Source organism: Mesocricetus auratus, unplaced genomic scaffold (assembly GCF_017639785.1).
Source record: "Mesocricetus auratus isolate SY011 unplaced genomic scaffold, BCM_Maur_2.0 Super-Scaffold_100009, whole genome shotgun sequence".
NCBI lineage: Eukaryota > Metazoa > Chordata > Mammalia > Rodentia > Cricetidae > Mesocricetus > Mesocricetus auratus.
The window spans coordinates 60,433,497-60,446,126 of record NW_024429193.1 but is presented as its reverse complement, the minus strand read 5'-3'; the positions used below and the strand labels follow the sequence as shown (position 1 = coordinate 60,446,126).

The 12,630-nt window shown below is 45.0% G+C and overlaps 1 protein-coding gene and 1 long non-coding RNA gene across 2 annotated transcripts; one reads left to right on the top strand and one right to left on the bottom strand.

Annotated features, from left to right (window-relative positions):
• Positions 1-544: 544 nt before the first annotated feature.
• Mrps21 (mitochondrial ribosomal protein S21) lies at positions 545-8,654 on the bottom strand. The gene is made up of 3 exons (XM_005084260.4): positions 8,365-8,654; positions 7,633-7,754; positions 545-1,275 (listed from the first exon to the last, which is right to left on the bottom strand). Exons 2-3 carry the CDS (start codon positions 7,713-7,715, stop codon positions 1,095-1,097), a joined length of 264 nt encoding a protein of 87 aa, XP_005084317.1. The 5' UTR covers positions 7,716-7,754; positions 8,365-8,654; the 3' UTR covers positions 545-1,094.
• On the top strand, positions 7,691-8,896 carry LOC121142399. Its single transcript, XR_005879419.1, has 2 exons — positions 7,691-7,821; positions 8,292-8,896. It is a non-coding gene; the product is annotated as an uncharacterized LOC121142399 (long non-coding RNA).
• The last annotated feature ends 3,734 nt before the right edge of the window (positions 8,897-12,630 follow it).

The window sequence follows — 12,630 nt, the reverse complement described above, 5'->3', positions numbered from 1 at the left end:
GAATTTAGTAGGAATGCATACATACTTCTACTCAGAGGGTAGAGGTAACTTAGTAGAGTCTCATCTGCATTTCTAGTGAGACTTGTTTGGGGCTCATAAAAATTGAGTAGGAAACACAGTCTATTTTTTATAGTTGGAGCTTTTCCTGGCCTCCCCTAGACTCTGACAAGGAACTTTAAAATTCTAAAAGCACAGCAATGTAGCCGGGAAGTGATGGAGCACTCAGGAGGCAGAGGCAGGTGGATCTGCAAGTATGAGGCCAGCCTGGTCTACAGAGTGAGATTCTGTGTCAAAAAACAACAAAAAACCCAAACAAAAATAAAACAGAAACCAAACAAGATACAGCAACTTAACCAAATATTAAGTACGTTCACTTACTTAATTTGATGGCTTACATGTATGTCTGGTCCCTGTGGGGGTCAGAAAAAGAATTCCCTTGGACCTGGAGTTACAGTTGTGAGCCACCAGGTGGGTACCAGGCATTGAACCCAGGGCCTCTGAAAGAGCAGCCAGTACTCTTAAAAAGCTGAGACCTCACTCCAGCTCCACATTCACTAAAATTTTATTTATATTTTCTGTATAAAAGTGGTTTGCACACAGAGAAACCCTGTCTTGAAAGACAAAGTTTTTGTAAATATGTGTACTACATACATCCAAAGGCCAGAAAGTGACGAGAAATCCCCTGAAGTAGAGTTAAAGACCCTGTGAGCCAGCTAGCAGGTGTTGGAACCAAACCTAGGTCCTCTATGAAGAAGCAAGCTCTAAGGGCTGGGTCATCTCTCCAACCCTAACATATACGTTTTTGTCACCATGGTTTCTAGAACTTTTACAAACCTTTATAAACAGAAACTGTACCCATTACATGTAACTCCTGATTGGCCCCTCTCCTAGACTGGCAACCAATATTACTGCTCCTATTCCATTTTTTGATTTTTTTTTAATAAAGGGGTTCATTGCAGACCAATGAGAAAGCTTCTGTATGTTTAAGCCTTCTTGTTCATGTGTGACTGAGTTTACTGAAGAGAAAGGTAACAAATGGGGTTGGATAAAGAAAAGTTAGACGCAGAATTAATGTGGGTCTTCCATCCACAGCCTTAGCAGCCCTGCCATGGATCTGCCCGGTTCTTTCGCATCAAGAAGTTAATCTTCCGAGCCATTTCCATGTTGTAGATCCTCCGGCATGTTTCATAGCTCTCCCGCTGGCGGCGGCGGCAGGGCTTCTCATAGTAGCGCCTTCGCTTTATGACTTCAGTAAGCCCATCAGTAGTGAGGACTCTGTATAAAGACAAGCAATGAAGTCAGGGGCTGTGGCTCATCTGTTCTTTGCAGTTTCACAGCCCATCAGAAGTCAAGGGACAAAAATATGGTGTGCGTGAGAAACTTCCAGTGGAAGCGGTAACAGCGCAGCACTGACCTCTTCCCAGAGGCTCCAGGAAGACCTGTGAGGTAAACTTAAAAAGCAGCCACGGTTCTCGCTCTTAGAGAGCTTACGGTCAGAGTCATGCTTTTGGCCGCCAAACACAACTGAGATATAGGACAGCTTCCCAGGGGGACAGTGGCTCCCTAGGCAGCGCTTTTTTTTTTTTTTTTTTTTTCAAGACAGGGTTTCTCTGTATTGTTTTGGAGGCTGTCCTAGAACTCGCTCTGTAGACCAGGCTGGCCTCGAACTCACAGAAATCCGCCTGCCTCTGCCTCCTGTGTGCTGGGATTAAAGGTGTGTGCCACCAACGCCCGTAGGCATCGCTTTTTAGTCACAGGAACATTTCGGAAACTACACTTGAAGCCGGTGTAGAGGCAAAAGCAGGCAGATCTCTGTGAGTTGGAGGCCAACCAGGGCAACATAGAGAGACCAGGTCTCAAAAACAAAACCCAAACCAAGCCAAACCAGAAATGGGGTAAACCATTTGTAATTTAAAAATGCAAAACACAGAACGCTAAAGTGATGCCTATTGATCTCAGTGAAGAATGCAGTCCCTCCCTCTTTATATTTAAGAACTCATGTGGTGGGGTGCATGCCTCTCAGCCCAGGACTCGGGAGGCTGGTGGAAGAGGATCTCAAGCTTCAGATCAGTCCTGGCAATTTAGATCCTGCTTTAAAATAAATAAAAGAGATATAGCTCAGTAGTAGAGCACTTGCCCCACAAGTATGAACCCAGGCTTACAGGGACATAATTGAAGTCTGAGCAAACTTGGGGGTCTATCTAAATATATGCCCTCATCATATCAGTGATACTAATGGGAGCATTATAATACATTATAATAGCCTCACTTGGACTGGAGAGATGGCTCAGTGGTAAGAACACTAACTGCACTTCTAAAGATTCTGAGTTTAATCCCCAGCAACCACATGGTGGCTCACGACCATCTGTAATGAGATCTGGTGCTCTCTTGTGTACAGGCATACATGCAGACAGACTACTGTATACATAATAAGTAAATAAATCTTAAAAAAGAAAAAAAATCAGCCATTTTGGAAAAAAAAAGCCTCACTCACCATTTTTCCAATATATCAGGTACTCCAATCACATGGCTTTGTGTGGACAGGAGTGTGTAGGTGCTTGTGGAAGCTAAGGATCAATTCCAGGAATTATTCCCCAGGTCCATCCACCTTCCTTTTGTGGAGTGTGTATGTGTCCTACATGTGCTTTTGAGACAGGCTCTCCCATTGGCCTGGAGGGCACCCAATGATTGGGCCAGGCTGGACAGACTTACTTAGACAATGTGGGTAGGAGGGAGCTGGGTAAGGCTTCTCAACCAGGGGAAAGAGAAAACGGAAGCCCACAAGATGAGGTGCACTGAAGAAAGAAACCATCTCAACATCCAGGCATCCATTTTTCCTTAGTGAAGTGAAACCCAGAGTATTGATAAGTGTGGTGGCATGAATCTTTAATCCCAGCACTTTCGAGGCAGAGGCAGGCGGGTCTCTGTGAATTCAAACCCAGCCTGGACTACAGAGTGAGTTCCAGGACAGCCAGGACTGTATTGCACAGAAACAGACTCAAAAACAAACAAGTACGGGGCTTGGGATGTAACTCAGTTGGCAGAGTGCTTGCCTAGCATGAAAGGAGCCCTGGGTGTGATCTCGGGGGCCACATAACCCAGGTGAACACCTGTAGTTCACAGGCACTTGGAAAGCAGAGGCAGTAGTTCAAAGTCATACATGGCCAACCTAGGACACGTGAGACCCTGCCCCTCTCCCCCCAAAAACCCTCAAAGCAACCAAATAAACAAAGCCAAAAGAACTCAAGAAGTAATAGCAAAAGGGCTGTGGGTGTAGTTTAGTGGTGAGTGCTCGCCTATCTTATACACAAGGCCCCTGGCTCCAGCTCCCCGGTCAGGGGTGGGGGTGGGGTGAGCAACTTAAAACAGCAAGGATGCAGCTGAATGGTAGCACTTTGGGGAAGGTGTTACTAGTGACCTTCTGTTTGCAAAGGCAGTGCAAGGACTCGCACGTGAAGAGCTTTGTGTAAACAGATCAGCCTGGAGTTCTGGTGCCTGGCAACCTTACATGAAGGGGAAACTAGCTGCCAGTTTTAGTAAAATTCAACTGATTATGTAAAAGGCGCTGCGCTGCTTACAAGGGGAAGCCGGGGGTGGCAGATCCACATGTCAGTGCAGCCAGCCTACGTCAACCAACGTGTATACAGAAGGAGCCCAGAAGCTGGCCACCAGGAGGAAAAGGGGTCAACCGGGCATGCTTCCAGTGTGCTTGCCTCTCCTAGTTTGGGGGCCGGCCAGTCTTAAGGCTTCCTAGCAACCCCTGCTCTCCACAGCCTCATGTGAGGACTCTAAGAGCCCCTGGTTATATAACAGGCCATTTGTGGCAGTCCCTCTGGACAGACGCACAGGCTTTTTCCTTTGTAAGGCTCCCTCTGCTCCAAACATAGTAAAGGTTTAAACACCTCTCTCTCCTCTCACTTTTGCTGCTATTGTAATCAGATCACAAAACAAGCAACTTATTTTTAAACCACAACCATCAGAAAGCTGAGAAAGGTAACAGCAGACGAGAGTGAGACAGTATATAGAAAAGGCGACCAAAAGGGGGACATTAAAGGACAGCCAAGGAGGCGGTGGTGGTGGCGCACGCCTTTAATCCCAGCACTCGGGAGGCAGAGGCAGGCGGATATCTGTGAGTTTGAGACCAGCCTGGTCTACCGAGAGTTCCGGGACAGCCTCCAAAGCCACAGAACAACCCTGTCTTGAAAAATGAGGAAAAAAAAACAAAAAACAAAAAAAAAGAACAGCCAAGGAAAAGAAATGTGAGAGTAGCTAAGTCGGGAAAGACTGCATGTAGCTGGCAAGGAAGACCAGGCACTCCAGGACCCCACATGTGAGTATTTGCTCAGTCCCCCAGCCTTTAGGCTAAAATACAATTTATGAGATATTTCTGTAACATTATAGTAAGATTTAAAAACAAAAACAAATAGAAATGCATCTTTCTTCTTTGCAAATATATTTTTGTAGTTTTTGAGACAGGATCCTAAGTATCTCAGGCGCCATGGCCTCTTTTTTTTTTTTTTTTCCCGATACAGGGTTTCTCTGTGGCTTTGGAGGCTGTCCTGGAACTAGCTCTTGTAGACCAGGCTGGCCTTAAACTCACAGAGATCCATCTGCCTCTGCCTCCCGAGTGCTGGGGTTAAAGCCCTGTGCCACCTTTGCCTAGTACCACTCTATTTTTAAAATGCAGCTTTCTGAAGAGGGCCTTTAAACTGCCAATACATTCTTAGCCACACAGTTTCAAGTTCATAAGGGAGCCTAACAGAGGTTAGCCCTCGGGTCTGAGTCCAGGAGCCACAATTTCTTCTCTTACTCTAACTGAAGTCTTCCTTGTTCCATGGGATCTTTCTCTCTCCTTCCTTTCTCCCTCCCTTCCTGTTAGTCTCGTGTAGCTCAGCTTTGCCTCAAGCTTGCTACACATGCCTGATCCTCCTGTTTCCAACTCTGAATGCCAGGGCTACAGGCACAGGCCACCACAAGGCATTTTCTATGGTACTGCTGACCAAATGCCTTTCTACTAAGTGAACTCTATACCCAGATCATATTTTTTTTTCTAGGCAATATAAGCTGCCCCCTCAAACTTGTAATTTCCTTGGTGTTTTCATAACCTTCGTAAGAAAAAAGTACTTTATGCCTTTCTAAAGGAAACAGATTTTTAGGCTAGGGACGCAGCTTAAAACTGGTAGTGTGCTTCCCCTGGCATGTATGGAGTCTTGGGTTTGATCCCCTGAGCTGCAGGGAAGGAAGGAGGTGTGTGTGGGGAGGAACACGGTCTATAACCCCAAATTTAGGATAAGGGCAAGAGGATCAAGAAATTAAGGTTATTCTTGGTTATATGGCAAACTTGAGGCCAACCTGGGCTACATAAGACTCTATCCTCCCTAAAAATGAAAAATCAAACAACAACAACAAAAAAAAAACAATTCCTGAAATAACACCAGCTGGAGCTGGAATTAGGGAATGCTACAAGCGGGTACATGGGTGCTGAGTATGGAGCCTGGGGCCACTAGAAGAGCACTCTCAGCCACTGAGCCACGCCCCCACCCTTCCTCTGTCATTTATCTCTTCTCAGGAACCACTCAGGTGCACCCAGAACCAGGAAGGATCGCATTTTTATTTAATACTTAATGCTTCTATTTATTTAGTGTGTGTGCATGCATATGTTATAGAATATTTGTGGATTAAAGAAAAATAAATAAAAAAATCTAACAAACCTCGAGTAATGATTAAATAAGATGGTGACCTGACTTCAACAAAAAGATGATCACCTCCTTCAGGCAGGGGATGGTAAATATTTTATTTCTTTTCTTTTCATTTTTTTGAGTCAGGGTTTCTCTGTATTGTTTTGGAGGCTGTCCTGGAACTCACTCTGTAGACCAGGCTAGCCTCGAACTCATGGAGATCCGCCTGCCTCTGCCTCCCGAGTGCTGGGATTGAAGACATGCACCATCACCGCCCAGCTATACTATATTTCTTATGTTTGCTTTATAATTTTGAGAGTAGAGATGAGGAATACATTCCATCATACAAAAGGGACAGAGTGGTAATGCTGCGGCTGAAATGAGCAATAGGTGAAACCGTAGGCTGGGTTGCAGGGCATTCTCTCTGCGAAGCTATCTTTGTTAAAATAAAGCCCAAAACAGCTAAAAAGACAAGCACGGTGGCATACATCCCAGCACTCAGGAGGCAGAGTGGGTGGGTCTCGGTGAGCTCAAGGCCAGCCTGGTCTACACTGCAGTTCCAGACCAGCCAGAGCTACAGTGAGATTCCCCTCTCAAAAAAAAATCAAACTACAACAAAACAAAGCAAGGGCTGGAAAGATAGCTCACAGCACCCATGTCAGTGGCTCACAACTTCCTGGACTCTAGCTCCAAGGAGGTCCAAATGCTCTGGCCTCCAACAGTACCTGCACTCAAGTGCACATACGCACATACATACATACGATTAAAATAAAAACAGTGACTGAGCCGGGTGGTGGTGGTGGTGGTGGTGGTGGCAGCGGCGGCGGCGGCACACGCCTTTAATCCCAGCACTCGGGAGGCAGAGGCAGGAGGATCTCTGTGAGTTCGAGGCCGGGCTAGACCGATAGCCTCCGAAACAATACAGAGAAACCCTGTCTAGTAAAAACCAAAAAAAAAAAAAAAAAAAAAACAGTGACTGAGGCATGCCAGACTAGGGAAACCTAGAAGAACTAGAGAGAGCAGTGTGGCACCATTGGACTATGATCCATCCCATAGTCTAGTGTTCAGATACCTTTCTATGGAGCCCCTCCTCCAGCTATATCATTTTTAAGGGTATGTATGTGTGTGTGTGTGTATATATAATATATATGTATATTATATATATATTGTTATTGTTGTTTATGTCACCGGTGTGGGTTCCTGCAGAGGGCAGGAGGGTATCAGATCCCTGACATCAGTTGTGGGCACTGGGAACCAAACTTGGAGGATCCTGTGAAAGAGCAGCAAGCACTCTTTACAGAGCCATCTCTCCAGCCCCTAGCTATATATTTTTGCTTATTCTGCAACCCTCCTTTAAACTTGTAACGCCTTCTCATCTTGATTTGTTTCTCCAAGAACAAAATCATGGTTTCTCCAAGAACAAAATTCATGGTTTCTAGGTGGACACATAAGTAGTAGTAGACATATAATCTCAGGACTCGGGAAGACGGAGGCAGGGGAATCAGGAGTCAAGGTTATCCTTAGCTACACTAAGAAACTGTCTCAGTTATTTTTCATGCACTATGCCTCTTCTTGTTCTTCTCTCTCTCTCTCTCTCTCTCTCTCTCTCTCTCTCTCACTCTGAAATGGGGAGAAGTCAACTGAGACTAACCCTAGTCCACGTAGCCCACTGCTCTCAAATCCTTCCTGCCTCCACCCCCAGGTGCTCAGACACAGACGTAAACAAAGCATGCACAAACTTATGGGCTCTTTCCAAAACCTCAGGGAGAATCCAGGGTCATCAAGGCATGGTGACTGCTGGCTGGATAAACCCCATCAAGTATGATTTGGGGAAGAACTTCATGTTTCCAATAGTAAATTGAGGGGCTAAAAAGTGTCCAAAGCCTAAACACTGGGTTAGGACCAGCCTGAGAACGGTTTATGTGGGGGTGAGCAGAGCTCTGATGCTTTTTACCTGGTCAGGGTCCTGTATGCACCTTCCACGTTCCCCTCCTGAACCATCACAGTCCTGGCAATGAACTTCAGGTGTTTAGCCATGACTTTACTTTCAAATCTTCATTCTCCAGGACCTACAGACTGGACAAGAGGCATGGAAACCGGAAAATCAGTAAGAAACCGAAGCCAGAGTCACATTTTACCACAGGTAATTTTATTAAATCTGCAACTAGAGCCTGCACAGGAACCCATGGAACTAGGTAGGAGGAATTCTTCCCATCTTAGAAAGTGCAACTAGGTCTGGAGAGATGGCTCAGTGGTTAAGAAGACCCAGGTTTGATTCCTAGCACCCACATGGTGGCTCACAAGCATCTAACTGTACCTCCAGTCCAGAGGAACCAATACTCTCTTCTGGCTTCTGTGGTGCGTACACATACATGCAAGCAAAATACTCATACACGTAAAATAATGTAACTTTAAAAGCAGGGCGGTGGTGGCACACGGCTTTAATACCAGCCCTCGGAAGGCAGAGGCAGGCGGATCTCAGTGAGTTCGAGGCCAGCCTGGTTTGCATTGCAAGTGCCAGGACTACAAAAATGCTGTCTCAACACTGAAAAAAAGCACAAAAATGTCATTTGAAAAACTGGGTTTTCTCTGTGAATCTCCGTCCGTCTCTAGGGACCTGGAGGCCACGCGAAATACTGTCCTCCCTCCACACGCGCTTGGCCAATCCCCCCCGAAATTTCCTTACCTACGGCCTCAGCACTCAGGACTCCAGGACGCTCCGGACCGGAAGCGGAAGCTACGGAATCCCCGAGGCAGGAGGAAGCGCGCTGAAGGGCGCAGACTGCTGCGGAAGCCGTGGCTGCGGTCTGTCCTTGTGAAGGTTCGCTTCTGAGCGCAGGCGTTGAACTCTACGCCTGACAAAGTCAAGGAACCTGCGTCCTCGCCAGTTTAGGTATGGAGTCGCGGTCCTTGGGTCTGCGAGAAGGTCAGAAGATCCGTAGCTCTAATCCCGCTAAAGCCTTACTAGATCTGAGCGATTTCGTTTTCTGGGTGGGAAATGGGAAGCGTCTTGAGAATGTTCTGTATTTTAAAAGGACAGATCCGCGCAGCACTCGAGAAGCAGAGGCAGGCGGATTTCTGTGAGTTCGAGGCCAGCCTGGTCGACAAAGCTACAGGAGAAACCCTGTTTCTCTCAAAGTTAAGAAACAGAAATTACATACTGTGAGTTTCCCATTTCATCATCCACTAAATTTCATAAATAAAATGGAATCACTAAAGAAATGGGAAACGCCTGTTGTTTTTTGTTTTTAAATGCCAATGCTGTCATTTGTTGCCTTGTAAGACCTGGTAGAAATTTAAAGTTCCTCTTTTTTATTTCTTCCACTTTGTCTTGACAATCTTATGTGTATGCTGTCCCCATATATCCATGTACGGTTATTTACATGGGGTTCAGGAGTAATGAAAACAGAAAAACCTCCCCACAACACACACAGAAGCATCTTCATCTGTTATTTCTTTAGAAGATTTGTTTGTGTTTTATGTGTTTGTATGTGTGCCTGAGTGTGTGTATATGCACCATGTGCATGTAGGAGCCTGTGAAAGATAGAAAAGGTGCTGGATCCCTGGAACTGGAGTTAACGGGTGGTTGAGAGCTGCTATGTGGATACTGGGAACTGTTTCTAACTGGGCCATCTGTCCAGAACGTCATCAGTTAGTAGGTACTCGGACAAAACTTAAGCCTGCGTCATAGTAAACCACACCCAAAGCTCCAAAGTGAAGCTGCACTGGGCCACTATTTCGCCTGTCACTGTTGATACTATTCCAGTGTCTCTTGTGCTACTTCAGGACGTATGTGGACACAAGTTTAGACTGGCTAGCATATAATAAGTGCAAAATTTATTATATGAACAGGCACATAATATGGTGGAAAGGAGTTCTAGTTTCTATTCATATTTTGAGAGCCATCAGGTATATGACTTTGAGCAAGTTACTCAAACTAAGAGTCTGCACTTTTCTTGTATTAATAAAAATATTGAAATGCTGTCATGTTTATTTGTTGATTGGGTGTGGCTGTTTTGGGCTCCAGTGGTAGAGTTGGGTCAAGAAATGGGGACATATGACCTGCAAGCATTTGTGATCCTTATTTGTAGAGTGGCACTAATTGCTACTCTGTTGATCTCACAAAGTTTGTCATAAGAATCAAAGGGGGAAATACATAAAGTTACTTTGTGAATTTTTGTTTTAATTTTTAAGGTTTATTTTATTATGTGCATGAGTATTTTGCCTACATGTGTATGTGCTGTGTATGTGTCTGGTGCGCATGGAGGCCAGAACAGGGAATTGTTTCTTTTTTTTTTTTAAGATTTACTTAGCATGTATACAGTGTTCTGTCTGCACGTCTGCCTGCAGGCCGAAAGAGGGCACCAGATCTCACTGTACATGGTTGTGAGCCATCATGTGGTTGCTGGGAATTGAATTTAGGACCTCTGGAAGATCAGCTAGTGTTCTTAACCACAGAGCCATCTCTCCAGCCCTAAACCCGGGTTTTCTACAAGAGCAAAAAGTGCTCTTAACTCCTGAGCCAACTTTCCCACCCCTTTGTTAATTTTTTTTTACTGGATTAAAAAATTTTTTAAATGTAGCTGGGTGATGGTGGCAAGTGCTTTTAATCCCAGTACTTGGAAGGCAGAGGCAGGTGCATCTCCCTGAGTTCAAGACCATCCTGGTCTACAAGAGCTAGTTCCAGGACAGCCTCTCCAAAGTTACACAGAGAAACCTTGTTTTGAAAAACAAAAAAAGTTTTTTTAATGTGTATGGGTGTTTTGTCTGCATATAAGCCTGGTGTCCAGGGTGGCCAGAAGAGGGCACCAGGTTCCCTGGATCTGGATTTACAGATGTTATGAGCCACTATATGGGTGTTGGGACTCTAACCTGAGTCCTCAAGAGGAACTATCAGTGCTGTTGACCTCTGAGCCTTCTGCCCAATCAATGCCCCCAAGTTTTAAGCCTAGTTATCTAGAAAGTGTCATCATATATTTCATTAACAGAAGAGGAGAGTAATTAATTCTGTGTACTCAGGCTCAAACACAGACTCGTGTATTTGCGTCATAGCAAATAGAGGTCAGAGGACAACTTGCCAGAATTGTTTCTCTCCTTCCACCAGGTGGGTGCCGTGGTTTGAACTCAGGTCATCAGGTAGGGGTCTCTCTACTCACTGAACTATCTCACCAGGCCTTTTGTTTTCAAGACAGGTGTGTGTGTGTGTGTGTGTGTGTGTGCTTACATGCCCTTGTGTGAATGTATGTGCAGACATATGTACAGGTCATGTTCCTGTGCATGCCATTCCAGAAGGGCACTAGATTCCTCAGAGTTGTATAGGCGCTGTGAGATGCCCATGCCTGGCTTATTAGCTGGTTTCTGGAATCCCTACTCTAGTCCTCATGGTTAGAAAGCAACTTCTCTTGATTGCCTAGTCATCTCTCCAGTGCTCCACACTTGTTTTTAAAATAGTCTAAGCTGGTTTGGAAGAAGATATGTACCTGAGGATGACCATCAACCTTTGATCCTCCTGCCTCACCTCTCAAGTGCTGAGATTACATGCACACACCACCATACCCAGTTTTATGGGGTGCTAGGGATCTTAGCCACAGCTTTGTGAAGACTTAGCAAGCCCTTTATAGAGCTAGCTACCTCCCCAGCCATAAATGCTAAAATTTGTAAAAATGTTTTTGTTTTTTCAAGACAGGGTTTCTCTGTGTATCCCTGGCTGTACTGGAACTTACTCTGTAGACCAGGTTGTCCTTAGACTCAGAGATCTGTCTTCCTGTCTTCTGACTTCAGGATTAAAGTTGTGCACCACCGCTGCTGCTGCCGAGCCACCACCCAGCTATACGTGTTTAATTCATTAAGTTTTTTAGATTTAAGTGTATGAGTGTTTTGCCTGCATGTATGTTCAATGTATGCATGCCTGGTGTCCAAAGAGGTCAAAAGAGGGCATCAGATTCAAGATACCAGGTCCCCTGCAACTCATTACAAAGGGTTCTGAGCCACCGTGTGGATGCTAGAAACTAAACCTTGATCTTATGCAAGAGTACTCTTAACTATTGAGTCATTTCTCTAGCCTTCAATAATTAGAAAATAACAGAAATATTTGTTTAGTGTATGTATATTTGCCTACGTGCATATGTGCATATGCAGAGGCCAGAGGACAACTTGTGGAGTTGATTCCCTCCTTCTACTGTGTGGGATCCAGGTATGAAACTCAGCAAGGTTTGCCTACAAGGGTCTTTAGATAAAGGCCTTGAGGCGTTTTGCTGGCCCCTTCAGTAATTTTTTTATAATTTATTTATTTTTGTTTTTTGAGACAGGGTTTTTCTGTATTGTTTTGGAGACTGTCCTAGAACTCACTCTGTAGACCAGGCTGGCCTCAAACTCACAGTGATCCGCCTGCCTCTGCCTCCCAAGTGCTGGGATTAAAGGCGTGTGCCACCAACTCCCGGCTGTAATTTATTTATTTTTATTTTATGTGCATTGATGTTTTGCCTGCATATATGTCTGTGTGAAAATGCCAGATCTGCAAGTGGAGTTACAGACAGCTGTGAGCCTCCATGTGGGTGCTAGGAATTGAACTCGGGTCCTCTGGAAGAGCAGCCAGTGCTCTTAACCACTGAACCATTTCTCCAGCCCCAGTAATTTTTGTATAAGCAGTATATAACTAAAACTCCCTAGCAAAAACGTATACATTCAGTGTACATCCTTAAGGCAAACATTAGAACAGGAAATGAAGATTTAGCATTTATCTAATTTGAGGAAATAATAAAGGCAATAAAAAGTGCAAAGTTAGCATGATTGGATGGATATATGTAGAGAAAAGCAAAGGTCAGAGCCTTGGAGGACACCCATACTCTGGGGTAGGTGGAAACAGGGCCATTAAGAAACCTAGAAAGTGCTGCCAGTTGGGTAAGAGGAGAGTTGGGACTGTGTGTAGTCACAAGATCTAAGGTAGGAAAGT

Excerpts from the sequence above, each read along its gene's own strand:
- Mrps21 (XM_005084260.4), bottom strand. The coding sequence starts at position 7,715 with ATGGCTAAACACCTGAAGTTCATTGCCAGGACTGTGATGGTTCAGGAG. Across the intron at positions 1,276-7,632 it reads GCATACAGGACCCTGACCAG|AGTCCTCACTACTGATGGGC; the intron begins GTAAAAAGCATC and ends GTCTTTATACAG.